The sequence below is a fragment of the Macrobrachium nipponense genome, chromosome 35 (genome assembly GCF_015104395.2).
Source record: "Macrobrachium nipponense isolate FS-2020 chromosome 35, ASM1510439v2, whole genome shotgun sequence".
NCBI classification, from domain to species: Eukaryota; Metazoa; Arthropoda; class Malacostraca; order Decapoda; family Palaemonidae; genus Macrobrachium; species Macrobrachium nipponense.
The window spans coordinates 38,018,296-38,031,763 of NC_061096.1; the positions used below are offsets into that span (position 1 = coordinate 38,018,296).

The following is a 13,468-nucleotide window of genomic DNA, read 5'->3' on the forward strand; positions in this document are numbered from 1 at the left end:
ACCGGAATCCTGATGCTTGTGTGTAAATGCGCAATCATTCCTCACGTAGTGAAATAGTTGGCAGCAGTTTTGTTAGTGCAGAGACATTAATTACAGACAGGAGAGAGAGAGAGAGAGAGAGAGAGAGAGAGAGAGAGAGAGAGAGAGAGAGAGAGAGAGAGAGAGAGAGCTAATCATTGCGAGCTATGAAGGGAGCAATATTTTGTTACATGAGGTAAAAAATCATTTATACAGATCTTTGCTTATTTTTAAATCAGTTTGGTGAGAAAGTGCAAATTTTACTGCTGATTACCTCAGAATATCATTCTGAAAAAAATGTCATAAAATTCATTACCGTGAGTTAACGGTGTAAATTTTATTAAGTTTTCCCCTTTACAAAGGTCTTTCGCAGTACTGTTTCGGCATTTATATAGACTAGAAATTCACCTGTTTCATAAATTTCGTTTTACCCTTTTAAAAGGTTATGATTAATTGTCTGTGTTAAACCATGTTATTTATACGTAGTTCTGCACCATAGGAAGTGTGCTCTATGACGTACCTAGCCGAATCAACTAGGAAGTACCGGGGGAAAAAAGTGGGAAAAATGTCGTACAGACAGAACAAAGTGTCTCACTCTTCCCATTGATACCCGTAGTACTACTAGTAGACGGGATTATCTTTGAAACGGCTCCTCCAATAGTACCATGAGATGTTTTTGGAGTGTGGTGTGGGTGCTAGTGACGCCTATGACGAAAGGCTGGGCGGGCCTTGGGAGGATAGGGAAGGCGCTTGGCACCAACCGCTCCGCATTATCGGCCACGTTCTAAGAATATCGAATTGGCCATTTCTAACGTCAGCCACATGGCTCGGTTTGTAGCCAGTATGTACGGAGGAAGAGCGGGGGTTTGGGAGGGGGCCGTGTTTAACAATTGGCTTCTTTTTTAGGCCAACATATTGCTTGCTCTCTCTCTCTCTCTCTCTCTCTCTCTCTCTCTTTCTTTCCACCTTGGCTATTTAGTCGCTTCCTTCCTCAACTACTACTTATTTCGTCTTTTCCTCTTCGCCACTTCCCCGAGAAAGATGAGGGAGGCCATATACCATCTCTCTCCCAAGCAAAGCCCCCCACCTCCCCATCACCGTAGAGTCATTCTTACCATCAGAGGGCCGCTCGATGAGTCAGTCTTTTCTCTCTCTCTATCTCTCTCTCTTTTAGTCTCTCTGCCTCTGGCTCTCTGCCTCAGTAAGCTATCAGCTGTGGCACTGAGCACGTCGAAGTGCAGATACCTGTCCCGTCCTCCAGTAAATGGTCTTGAGGGATGGTTGGCTGAGACCGCTCTAAGAGAAGCAAATTCGTGGACCTGATTTAGTTTCATTTTCTGGAATCGAGAGAAGGATTTTTTGAAGCAGCACAGAAAAGTTAATAGAGTATATTGGTCCCTTGTTTATTTTGGATATGGTGTATACATAGTGTGTGTGCGTGTGTTTAAAATATAGAGATCCATAGACATGATTTTCTTTACTTGTCACTCCGCATTACACCATCACAATATTGGAAATACTAATGAAATATACCATTTAATACATAAGCCTATACTTGCATTCGCTCCCTTACAGAAAAAGAAATAGTATATATTTTAAAAATTCGTTAAGGTACGTCAGTGAACGATATTTCCATTGATTTTTTTCCTGAAGTCAAGCTACTTACAACCACTATTTCTTTTTATTTGTAAGAGGGCTCTCTCTCTCTCTCTCTCTCCTCTTTCCTTATCTCTCTCTCTTCCTCCTCTCCTCTCTCTCTATCATCCGTCTCCAGTTCTCTCAGTACTCTCGCGCTCCCTCTCTCTCTCTCTCTCTCTCTCTCTCTCTCTCTCTCTCTCTCTCTCTCGAGCGCTTTCCATTTCTTTCTAAATTGTGTAAAATGTACCCAGTAATCTTATGAATCTTGAGTCGATTGTGTTGTTACAATTCCCTTGAAGATAATGTGAGACTGACACACGGTATGCATAATATTTTTACATGCGTACGCGCTCGCGCACACAGAGAGAGGGAGCACTTGTTCTAATTTTCCAATGCTTATTAATTTTTTTGCTGGTTACATACGAATATACTTAAGCATGCCAGTGTAACTCTAAATATATTTGGATTAGGTATATTATTTATAAGCCATCATAAAATGAGATCTGAATGAAGCAAGGATTTTTTTTCAAGTTAATATAGGCAGGAAAAGAAATAACAAATTTGTTTATTAAGATAAAGAAAAAAATACTACTCCCCAATAAAATAAGTGTCACAGTAAGGATGTCTATAATCTGCGAGGAAGAGATGGCCAATTTCTTGGTTTTATTTTCACTTAAGAATAATCAAACCAGTTGAAAAACTCTGCTCATAATTAGAAGAGTAATAGTATTAATACCACTTGAAGTTCAGATTCTCTTAGATACCGATTGAGCTCCAAAGAACGTTAATTTCCTTTAATTTCCGGTTCACGGCCAAGCCTTTTAGGGTAGAGGTTGCTAGTCCCATGTCTTTCCGTGCCTGCAACCCGCAACAGTCGACAACATAGTTCAGTAAACAAATGCACAATGGATTTTTCATGAAATATGTCAGAGTTATTATCCAGTGGGATCGATCCCCGGCCTTTATTAGGCAAGGCGAGACGAGTAGCCACAAAGTCATGAGGGAACAAAACTGGATTTATGTGGTGCCGCGTTCACGTGGTGAATATATACCCACTGAGTACAAACTCATCTGTCTGGGAGGCGCCGAACCAGATTTATTCTGTCTTTCTCGTGGCATGTTTAATATTCGTCTAGTGTCTCTCTGTGTGATGCGGAACCTGTCTTGATATTAACTGTGGCACAATAACTTTCGTTTTCACCCTTTCGATGGATTTTTAAATAGATCTGGCGTTGCTCTCCTCCCTGTCACCTTATACTCTTTGAGTTGCAGCCTCCAAGCACAATTATTTTTTTTTTCATTTTTATTTAGTCTAGTGTGAATGCGTGTAGGTGGTTTTTATGTGATCCTTGATCTCACTTAATGCAAGGATGTAACAAAATTTACGTAACTTGGACAAATTCTTTGCCAACTCGGGCGACAATAGATTGGCGGTAGTAATGGTAGGATCTAGGTTAGTGTGTGTGTTGTGCTTTTTTTTCTGTGTGGGTGTGTATATGTGTGCGAAAGAGTAGTTTGCTAATTTGAAGTGAAAAATTCCTTTCTATAATAATAATAGATGACAATCAGAATTCTATTAAAACATTGCATTTTAATATCTTTTGTTATATTACTTCTTTTGAGATATACTATACACACACACACACACACACACACACACACACACACACACACACACACACACACACACCATATTACGACATTTTCCCTAAGTAGGAGCGACTCGGCAAGTCTTTTAGGACTAGGTTGCTGGCTCAGTGCACCTTTGCTTCCTGCTTGTGACCCATTACAGTTGACTAACAATAAAGCACATAATTCAGTGCCTAATTCAGCAGAGGCAGATGGAATTGAACTGAACGCTTCTAAAGTATTCAGCAGTAGAATAAAAAAAAAAAAGCGTGTCCTTGTGGAACTAACAGACTTACTACAGATAATCACGACCTTAACATAAATCACTGTGTCCTTTGTTGCACGAATTTCTTGTGCCAATATCTGGTGTTTATCCCTCTGAATTACACTGTCAGGTTCCAAAGTTATATCCAGTAGGTACAATATATAGATTTCGCTAGTTGAATTGAGGTCGGCATCAATAACCATTTTCACTGGGGTGCGAATAGTTTCAGTATTTTGCATCTTGGCAGACCACATTAAAAACGTATACTATTTTGGTAAAAATAAGACAGTCTCTCTAATCGAAGATGTCCGCTTTGCTCATATTTGGGAATATGTTCATATAAACTCTATTGCAAAAACGCGGATACAGTTTCTAGCTTTTAAAAATGTAATTGTTACTCATAAATCTCAAAGCCAAATATAAAGATATTTCCCACTATAGGTGAGCGTCTTCCGGCTGCTTATGTACTGATGTAGCTTTGACGTCTGTTTTCATATTTAGCCATCCTTGGTTACCTGGTTAGACTGCTGAAACATTTAATTTATAAGGTGAGTTTTAGCCCTTGTGTCCACCAGTGCTTTTGTATCCAAACCTTCAACATACAAGTAGAATGTGAAGGCCAACTAAAACTTTTAGTTGTTTTGAATGAGGGAATCTGTTCTTTGAAGTTGTTCGTCTCTTGTTGCAGATTAGTTTCATTTCCTTCTTTCAACTGACTTTTGCGATATTTTGGTTCTTTGTTGCAGACCATTTTCCCTGTTTATACAGTGTCAGCCAAGAATTCGGTTAAAACTACATTAATGGTGGCTTTGTTATATTTAGGATAGGCCATAAAAAGTCAGCCTAAACAATCTCCTGGGTTAATATGTAAGTTTTGGATTGTTTTGTTACTCCGCTAGCTCTCATCAAAGCATGGACAGGGCATTGGGCGCATAAAGCTTTAAAGTTTTTTTTTTTTTTTTTTTTTTTTTTTCAAGGCCATTTTGTCTTTTGTTAAGATTTCCTCGCAAAGCATGGACAGGGCATTGGGCGCATAAGGCTTTAAAGTTTTTTTTTTTTTTTTTTTTTTTAAGGCCATTTTGTCTTGTTAAGATTTCCTCAAAATTATATAGAAGGCTACATCCTCAGATGTTAGGAAATTGCTAATTGTTGAGTGTGCAAATTTATTTCTTGGGTTTCTTACTCTGTTTTCCCTAAATTTTTTTCATGTTCTTCTTAATCCTCCAAAGCATCACCATAGAATCCAATAACATGCTTAAAACAATTTTTTTTTTAAAATAGGGTCACTTTAACATACTGTACACTTCCATATTTTGCTAGAGACTGCAACAACATTATGTAAAGGTTTGAATGATTTTTGGTATTTTACATTTATTGTATCGGCTCCTATTTCAACTCATGGTATTTTGCATTTAACAGATACCGCAATCATGCCGGGAAGGAGGATACCAGCCAGTGATACAACAGAGCCGTTGACGGCTGAAATGGAACCCATGACTCCAACGTCAGATGAAAACAAAACAATAGTAGACACTGAGAAAACTGTGCTGAAGAAGGAGCTGGGTCTCTTAGAAGGTGTGGCCATTATCATCGGTATCATCATCGGGTCAGGTGAGATGATGGCAGTGGCATATGTCGTTATAAGAGTCAGCCAATGAATATAGTCATAGCCAGCCAGACCTGCTTATCTTAATAGGCCTATGATAAGGGATCAACCTTTATTTACTTATCTGTCGTGACCATAGTACCTGTAAGTATTGTGCTGGCATGTTTTTTTTTTCTTAAGTGGTTTTCATCATACATATATACTCAAATGGGACAAGCCTAAAATGGCATTACCTTGTTAAGAAAACTTGAAATGGTGAAAAATGAAGCATGAGAATGTATGAGGAAGCAAAGAAAACTTTGATGAACAGCACATGAGAATAACAGTACTGCATGAGTAAAGTGTATTCAATATTTTAAAAAAAATCAAAGCATAGCAAATTACCTTGTTCATGACGAATCCAGCCTCACTGGAACAGCTGTTGCTCTCAACTTAGCAGTAGACAGCCATTGTTCTTAATTTTGCTTGGCAATCCATACCAAGCCTAAAAGAACATTACCTTATTAAGTAAAGCCCCTTGAAATAGCGTCCATATGTGAAATGCAAGCTTACTGTATGTGCAAAGGACTGTTAAGTCACTTAATAGTTGGTATGCAAGAGAATTCACAAAATCCAAGTTTCGATGCAATAATCCAAAATTTGACATCTCCTATGGCATCTATTACACAAGATTGGGACAGCTCTCAAAATCCGGGCTTTACAGAAATATGAGATTTAATCTAAAAAATACTGATTAAATCAAGATTACGTATATTGAAGCATGGCATGTGGCAAACATAATCAGAATAACTTAATATGTACGCAGTGGAGAATTCACAAAATCAGAGATATTCCTTATGCTAATTACAAATTATATTGGAAATTACAAAATCTTTGTATAGACAAATGATAATTCTCAAATTCTAGTTTTGTAAAAAAAAAAAAAAAAAAAAAAAAAAAAAATTACTGGAGCTTAAAAAAAGTAAAAGTAAAAACTAGACCATCATAACCAACTTAAAACGTATCAAACATTGCCCCAAATGCTTACTTTCAAAACATGACTGCAATCCAACCGTTATAAAACAGGCAAAAGTATGATGAACGGGAGAGACAAGCAGATGGACGACCTTGCTATTTCTCCCTAATTAGAAGGCAAAGGAGCATGATGCTTTAAGATGATGCATTTTCAGTACTAGAAGTACAAAAATTGAAAGACCATTAGTATTGCAAAGTATTAAACGTGGCAAGTGGCACTTTAAAGCTAACATTGTGCGAAATATAACACCCAATGTTTTGAAGCACAAGCACAAAGCAATTAATCTCGAGAGAAAATTCTGTAAATTAACAATATAGTTCTTATATTTTGCCCATTGTTTGGGAGCTCTCTTTTGGGGTTGTCACAGGAGAGAGTTTTATGGGAGATGGCCAAGCAGGAAGTTTCTTGATGTCTGTCGAAATCATAATTACCCTCATTGGTAAAAAAAAAAACTGCCATTTTGAGCAATTATGTTTACAAGGTCTCCAGGTGCTGTTGCCATGAAAACAGGGGAGTTCTTAACCTTTGTAGTGTTTAAATTGGCACAGAGCTATCTCCAGTCATTATAAACTTCCCAAATTGTTTTCAATGCCAAATTTTTTTTCTGGAAACTTTTATTTAGCAAATGATATTACACAAAAATGACTGCCCCGTATGTCATTTTGTACATCATCGATCATTTTTCATTAAAATATTTTTCAGTCTAGTCTTATGTTACTGTCCCATTGATTTTTCCCCTTTACATAAAGAGGATGGTAGGTTATTATTGAAGAGATGCATGTTCTTACAAGAAAATTGTCCAAGTTACCGTATTCTTGATACAGTAAAAAATAAAATAAAATAAATCAAGCCCATAATTATACAGTATACATATATATCCTTTATCTAACAAATAATTATTTTTATTCCCCAGGTATTTTCATTTCACCGAAAGGTGTTTTACAAGAAACTGGAAGTGTTGGGATGAGCTTAGTTGTTTGGGTACTCTGTGGCATCTTGTCTATGGTTGGTGCCCTTTGTTACGCAGAGCTGGGCACTAGTATACCCAAGTCAGGTGGTGATTATGCTTACATCAATACTGCATTTGGCTCCCTACCATCATTTCTGTTTTTATGGGATGCCAACCTTATTTTTGTGTGAGTATCAGTGGTGCAGAATTTTTGCTTTACGTATTTTTAAATAACAGTAGTATAATTTTGGTGACTGTGTTAAATGATTGCCACTTGATTTATCTGTCGCTCAGAGGGTTATTAGCATAAATCTTTAAAATATAGTTTTTATTGGTGAGTCAATACATCACATGTCACTTTTAGTACTTTCCCATCTTGTAATGCAAAGATAAGTGTTTAATAATTATTAATGCTATTATCTGATATTATTTCTACATTAGCACCTCAACTTAACAGAGCTCTGGGGTCTGGCCTTTCTGACAAGTAAAAAGTCCATATATTACAGCCTACACGTCAATATTTTCTTGATATCTTACAGCTAACAACAATTCCACTCAGTTAGTAACCTAAACTGAACTGTACTTTACACTTAGCATTCAATTTAAGGAATACATCTAAAAATGTATCACATATAAGATGGTAGCATAGCAAAAAATAATCATATGGCAGCTAATAAGTACAGAAATCAGCCAAGTTGAGGTGTTAGGGAATCATGGTTTCTAATGTTCTGAGGTACAATATGTTATCAAGTGCACCACATTTTACAGGCCCACCACCAACGCCATCATGGGTCTCACGTTTGCAAAATATGTAATACAGCCTTTCTTCCCTGAATGTACCATGCCAGATTCAGCGATCAGACTTATAGCTGCTCTTGCAATCTGTAAGTATCATGAAGTGTATATTAACTTTTTTCAGAGCATATCAGGCTGTCAGAGTTTTAATTTTTTGCATATTAACCCTCGTTTTACATAAGCATTGAATTTCTTAGACAAGGTTTGAAGAGACCTCTTAAGGAATTAAAATATCTGTAGTGTATGCATCTCACTTAGAGAGTTCATGGGTGGTCATCAGTTCTTTCTCCAGCAATGTTTGCAGATGATACAACTATCCAACTTATCTGCACATCAAAATTTTTTCATATATACGTACTTATATATACGTACTAGTTGTTTTGGCTTTTTAGTGCAAAGAACAGAAAGGAATAACGTCCTTACCTGCTTTTTCTTGAATGTGACTGAAAATTTTAAATTTGGTTAGAACAGGCAAAAAGAACATTGTTCCATACACTATGTCATCTTCAAGCTGTACATTAGGGTTATTTACTTATGCAGATATCTGCAGTAATATGTAAGGGGATGTTAATCTAAAATTAAGAAAAATTATAATGTTCATTCTGTTGTATATTGCACATTATTTATGATGGTGGTATTTTTTTATTTTATTTTATTTTATTTTGTATTTTATTTTATTTTATTTTGTATTTTTTTCTTTCTCCACCTATTATTTTTTGTAGAATTTTCATAAACTTTAAAAACTGCATTATTCAAAATATGTACAAACCAATACTATTTCCCATATAATCTTCACCTGCAATTCACTTCAATTTTTCCAGTAAAAAAGGAAAACTTGAATTGAGTGAGACCCACCTTTATCCTGAGTGACTGAGTTTTGCATTACGGAATATTAGAAGTCATTATTAGTTATTCAGGTCTGGTATTAGGTGCAGGCAGTCCCCGGTTGAAGACAGCTTCGGCTTACGACATTCCAAGGTTATGTCGCTTTTCAATTATATTCATCAGAAAGCATGTTCCAGGGTTACGACCAGTGGCAGCTCGTAGCTAAAATTAGTGGAGGTGCTGCTCCAGAAAACATTTAGCCTTTGTTTTAATATTGTGTGAAAAGAAACGAACAGACATACGTAAAAAGAAAATTTATTAAAAACCTAATTGTTACACTTAAGGCTTTATTTAGTTCTTTCAGTGCAGAAGCCGTCTTTGCTTCTTGTGCCATTTTGCAAAATAATGCTAGGCCAACCTGTGAAAACAAGAATACGATGTTTCTGGGATTTTACACCATATATGATAATTAAAATTGAGCACAAGCCATCACTGATCAATAATATTTTAAAATCATCCCTGGCAAATTGAAAAACACCATCGAAAATAAGAGCGACACAAGAACTCTCACCCATTCGCAACAACAGCTGAGACAAGACAGCGTCGGCGGCAGTCCAAGGTCTCCTTTCCGCCGCGGGAAGCCCTCCCCCCTTTCTCCTCGCATTCGTATAATTATATGTTGTGTTTAATGTAATTTGCATGGTTCTAGTGCGTTTGTATCACTGTGTGTAATGTTAAGTTCAGCACTCTGACGCAGTGATGAGTTTCTTCACATGAATGTCCATGTGTTTGTTAGTGTTATGACGTTATGTGTGGCTGGCGTCTGATAGGGGGGCTGCCGTCTCACAGTCCCTATTGACAAGCCGCCACTGGTTACGACGCTGATCCGATGGAAGAATTATGACTAAAAAGGCTGAATAATCAATATTTGAAGGATTTTTGATGAAAAACACAATAAAGTTGCAGTTTACATAGTTTCCAATACACCCAAAGCATCAAAAGTAAGGTTTTCTTAGGATTTTTTGAGATTTTCAATTATGTTTCGGCTTTCAACGCATCTCAAGAACAGAACCCCTGTCATAAACCAGGGACTGCCTGTGCTAGTTAATGATAAGAAAAGTCTTGATGTCTTGTACATTCCTAATTTTTCCAAATACACATAATATTCTCCTATAAACAAAAACATAAATAGTATGTTATAAATCTTATCGAACTACTGAAAATTTCTCTCTTAGGCTCAGCAATTACTTCTGAAAATTTTATACTTTTTTCATGTATAGCTTTTAGATTATTTATCAGTACTCTTTCATCAACCTTTTTTAAAATGTCTCATTCTTTTTCTTTCAACAGGTTTCTTAACCTTTATTAACTGCTGGAATGTGAAAATCACCACAAAGCTACAAGATTTTTTCATGATCACAAAAGTTGGTGCAATTCTTCTCGTCATCATTGCTGGAATGGTGCACCTTTTCATGGGTATGTACTTTTGCATCTGGGTAACAAGAAAATGAAAGGCAAATTTAGTATTAGTATATTGGTATACGTAATACAAGTACATACTCTGTATTTTGGTTAGTATATAATATTAGGCGTTGTAGCTGAGGGATAATGACATTAATAAATTAGAATTAACATATCACAAATAAAAATTTATACTGCAAGAAGGCTGCTACAGTATAAAAAAAATGAAAGGACAAAATTTATGAAAAATGAAAATTAAACCAAAAGCAGAAAAATAAAAAATCCATTCAGGAGGAAACTGAACTGGAACTATTGACAAGCAGACAATATGAGAGGCATATGCACTAACATCATCTACCAAGAGCAGTGGGTTCTTTTTCCTACTGTCATGGGGTTTCATGGAATTCCATAGGCACATGAATAGCTTTCATGGAGTTTCATGGAATTCTACAGACACGTGAATAGCCTATATAAAAGTAATGGGTTTGTGTGAAAACAAGCTGATACTATATATAAAGAGGCAATTTACATGATTATTTACCGAAGTCTGTCAATGATTGTGACATTACGTCAATTATCTGTTGCTTAACATACCAATCAGTTTTGACAGAAATAACATACAAGAACATTTTCTGTAAGAAGTTGGAATAACATTGTTAAAAGTTTTTTTTCTTCTCTGCAGGTAATACACAGAACTTTGAAAATGCATTTGAAGGCACTTCAACGGAACCTGGCCAGATAGCAGTGTCTTTCTACTCGGGTATATTTTCTTATGCAGGGTGGAATTACCTCAATTTTATGACAGAGGAATTACAGAATCCTTTTGTGTAAGTAACTGTTATACTTTACCATATTATACTCATTGTAATAATTGATGGTGATCCTGATATCTTCAGTCATTTCTTGTCCAGTTGAAGGGTATACATCATTATTCATGCAAGATTTTAATTTGAATAGGAATATGCTAACATGATTATAGCATCTAGTTATTCAAGAATTTAATGATACATTACATTCAAATTCAGTTTTGTAGTTCTTATGATTCAAATTCAGTAAACTTTAATTCTAATGATAGTTTTCATGTTTCAGAAATTTGCCAAGAGCCATCTATATATCATTGCCGTTAGTGACATGTGTTTATGTTCTGGCCAACATAGCTTACTTAGCAGTTTTATCACCAACAGCTATGCTAGCATCTGATGCTATTGCTGTGGTAAGTAAACCATAAATTTATTTAGGATGTCAAGGGAATATAATTTCTGTACTCGGCAGACAATTACTGTATAAAGTACTATTTGGGTGGTATATTTGTTTGCTGGTATAAATGTACTAATCAATGTCTGTACTCTTCAAACCAAAGATATCACATGTTATATATTTTAATTCATAATTCAGTAGTTACAATTATTTTTTAACATATGATTGGTTTGGAACCATTTACCTCATATGATTTTCCTTCAGACCTTAGCAGATTAACGGAATTTAGGCACACCTACAGATCTACAGATAAATTTTACTGATTTAATATGCAAATGAAGCTGAAGACTTTCCATGCATTGAATTTTGTTACTTATAATTTTACAGCTGTGGAGATTGATATATTTTTTTATGATCAAGATTGAAAAATTTTAACATTACGATGATTTGTTGATAATACGTATGGTAATGTAAAAAACTGAAATTACAGATAAGGGGCATGTAAAGCAGCACTGGTATGTGATTTTGTCCTACTATTAATTTAGTTATATAAAACCTTAATTTTTACCATATTGTGTTCTACATGGGGTATTTCAGAAAGATTTACCCAGTCATAATATTATTGAAGATTGTGTGTCATTTTTTAACCTATCAATATGGGTGTCTTTATGTCCTCTCTTTTCCTTTTTGTTGTAGACATTTGCTGACAAGCTGATGTCGTATGGAAGTTGGGTAATGCCCCTTCTTGTTGCATTCTCAGCCTTTGGTGGCTTATCTGTCCACATTATGACATCATCAAGGTAACTAATATTTTTTTTTAGTAGAAAAGTGGTTGCAAAGATCATTATGTGTAACAAAATGTTACACACCAGCAACTTTGGCTTTTACAATATTTTAAATTCCAAGATAATTTCTAAAATTTTGTAACAATAATTGGAATCCTAACCTAGTCCTAGTAGTACTTGTAGTGCAGAATGATACCATTTAATTATTAAATACCATTCTGTTACTGCCTTTGTTTTCAGATTATGTTTTGTTGGTGCCAGACAAGGGCATTTTCCTGACTGCTTGGCTCTGATCAACTATAAATGCAATACACCAACTTCATCTCTAGTGTTCTTAGTGAGTGCAATGCTTTTAAGGGCCTTAAATTAGTTTTATGTTAATTGCTAATATTGACATAGATGACATGAAGAGTGAATGTTTTTTCTGTGTTAATATAAAGTTGAAGGTATTTGTAATGACAAGGCTAAACAGAGGTATCCATACTTTATTTTCAGGGTGTTCTATCTCTCGGTTACTTGTGCACAACAAACATCTATAGTTTAATTGAATATGCTAGCTTTGTTGAGAGCATGTTCATCCTCTGTAGTATCGCTGGTCTTCTGTACCTTAGGTGGAAGAACCCAGGAATGGAGAGACCTATCAAGGTGTGTATATACCATGGTTTTTTAACTTAATTGGTACTGATCCAGATAAAAATGAAATTATGTATAGCCAAACTTATGATTATGCCACTGTTTCAGCAAATTATTTTTGTGATGTATTTTTACAGACAACCAAAGTGTCAGGTTTCTAAATGCTTAGGGTGTGCCTTTAGGATCCATTCATAATTGGCAAACTAGGAAACGGATACAAAAGTTGGGAACCCCCCCCCCCCCACACACAGGAAGAAAACATGCTATGCATTATGTGAATTTCTGTTTGTTTTACAGTTTATTGGAGACGTGAATTTCCTTTTTCAGGTCAACATCATCATTCCAATCCTGTTTCTCATGATATGTGGATTCTTGGTGTTCCTTCCACTCTATGTAAGGCCCGTTGAAGTTGGAATGGGTATCCTCATAACGGCGTCTGGTATCCCAGCATACTTCCTTTTTGTTTATTGGGAAAACAAACCAGCATTTGTCCAGAATTCACTAAGTAAGTAATTTTTCTTTTTATTTTTGTTTTCAATGACAATTTTATCTACATCATTATTGTTGCTAATACGTATGAAACATAATAAACTATTTTTTTACTGAATATTGCTGAACTTCCTTGCTTAATACAGTAATAATAATATTAACT

At 35.7% G+C, this 13,468-nt stretch overlaps 1 protein-coding gene across 6 annotated transcripts in view; it reads left to right on the plus strand.

The window, feature by feature from the left end:
• LOC135208651 (Y+L amino acid transporter 2-like) overlaps positions 1 to 13,468 on the plus strand; it is a 55,839-nt gene that overhangs the window by 38,699 nt on the left and 3,672 nt on the right. For 3 of the 6 annotated variants that reach the window (XM_064241044.1, XM_064241043.1, XM_064241049.1), the window contains exons 2-11: positions 4,970 to 5,161; positions 7,085 to 7,307; positions 7,889 to 8,004; positions 10,091 to 10,216; positions 10,884 to 11,028; positions 11,291 to 11,414; positions 12,095 to 12,198; positions 12,424 to 12,520; positions 12,679 to 12,828; positions 13,144 to 13,321. In XM_064241044.1, the coding sequence (XP_064097114.1) occupies positions 4,981 to 5,161; positions 7,085 to 7,307; positions 7,889 to 8,004; positions 10,091 to 10,216; positions 10,884 to 11,028; positions 11,291 to 11,414; positions 12,095 to 12,198; positions 12,424 to 12,520; positions 12,679 to 12,828; positions 13,144 to 13,321 (1,444 nt within the window). In that variant the 5' untranslated portion in view covers positions 4,970 to 4,980. Of the gene's footprint in view, positions 1 to 1,204; positions 1,405 to 3,991; positions 4,099 to 4,969; positions 5,162 to 7,084; positions 7,308 to 7,888; positions 8,005 to 10,090; positions 10,217 to 10,883; positions 11,029 to 11,290; positions 11,415 to 12,094; positions 12,199 to 12,423; positions 12,521 to 12,678; positions 12,829 to 13,143; positions 13,322 to 13,468 lie in introns of those variants that run through there. The other 3 variants (XM_064241048.1, XM_064241047.1, XM_064241046.1) reach the window with 3 other exon arrangements.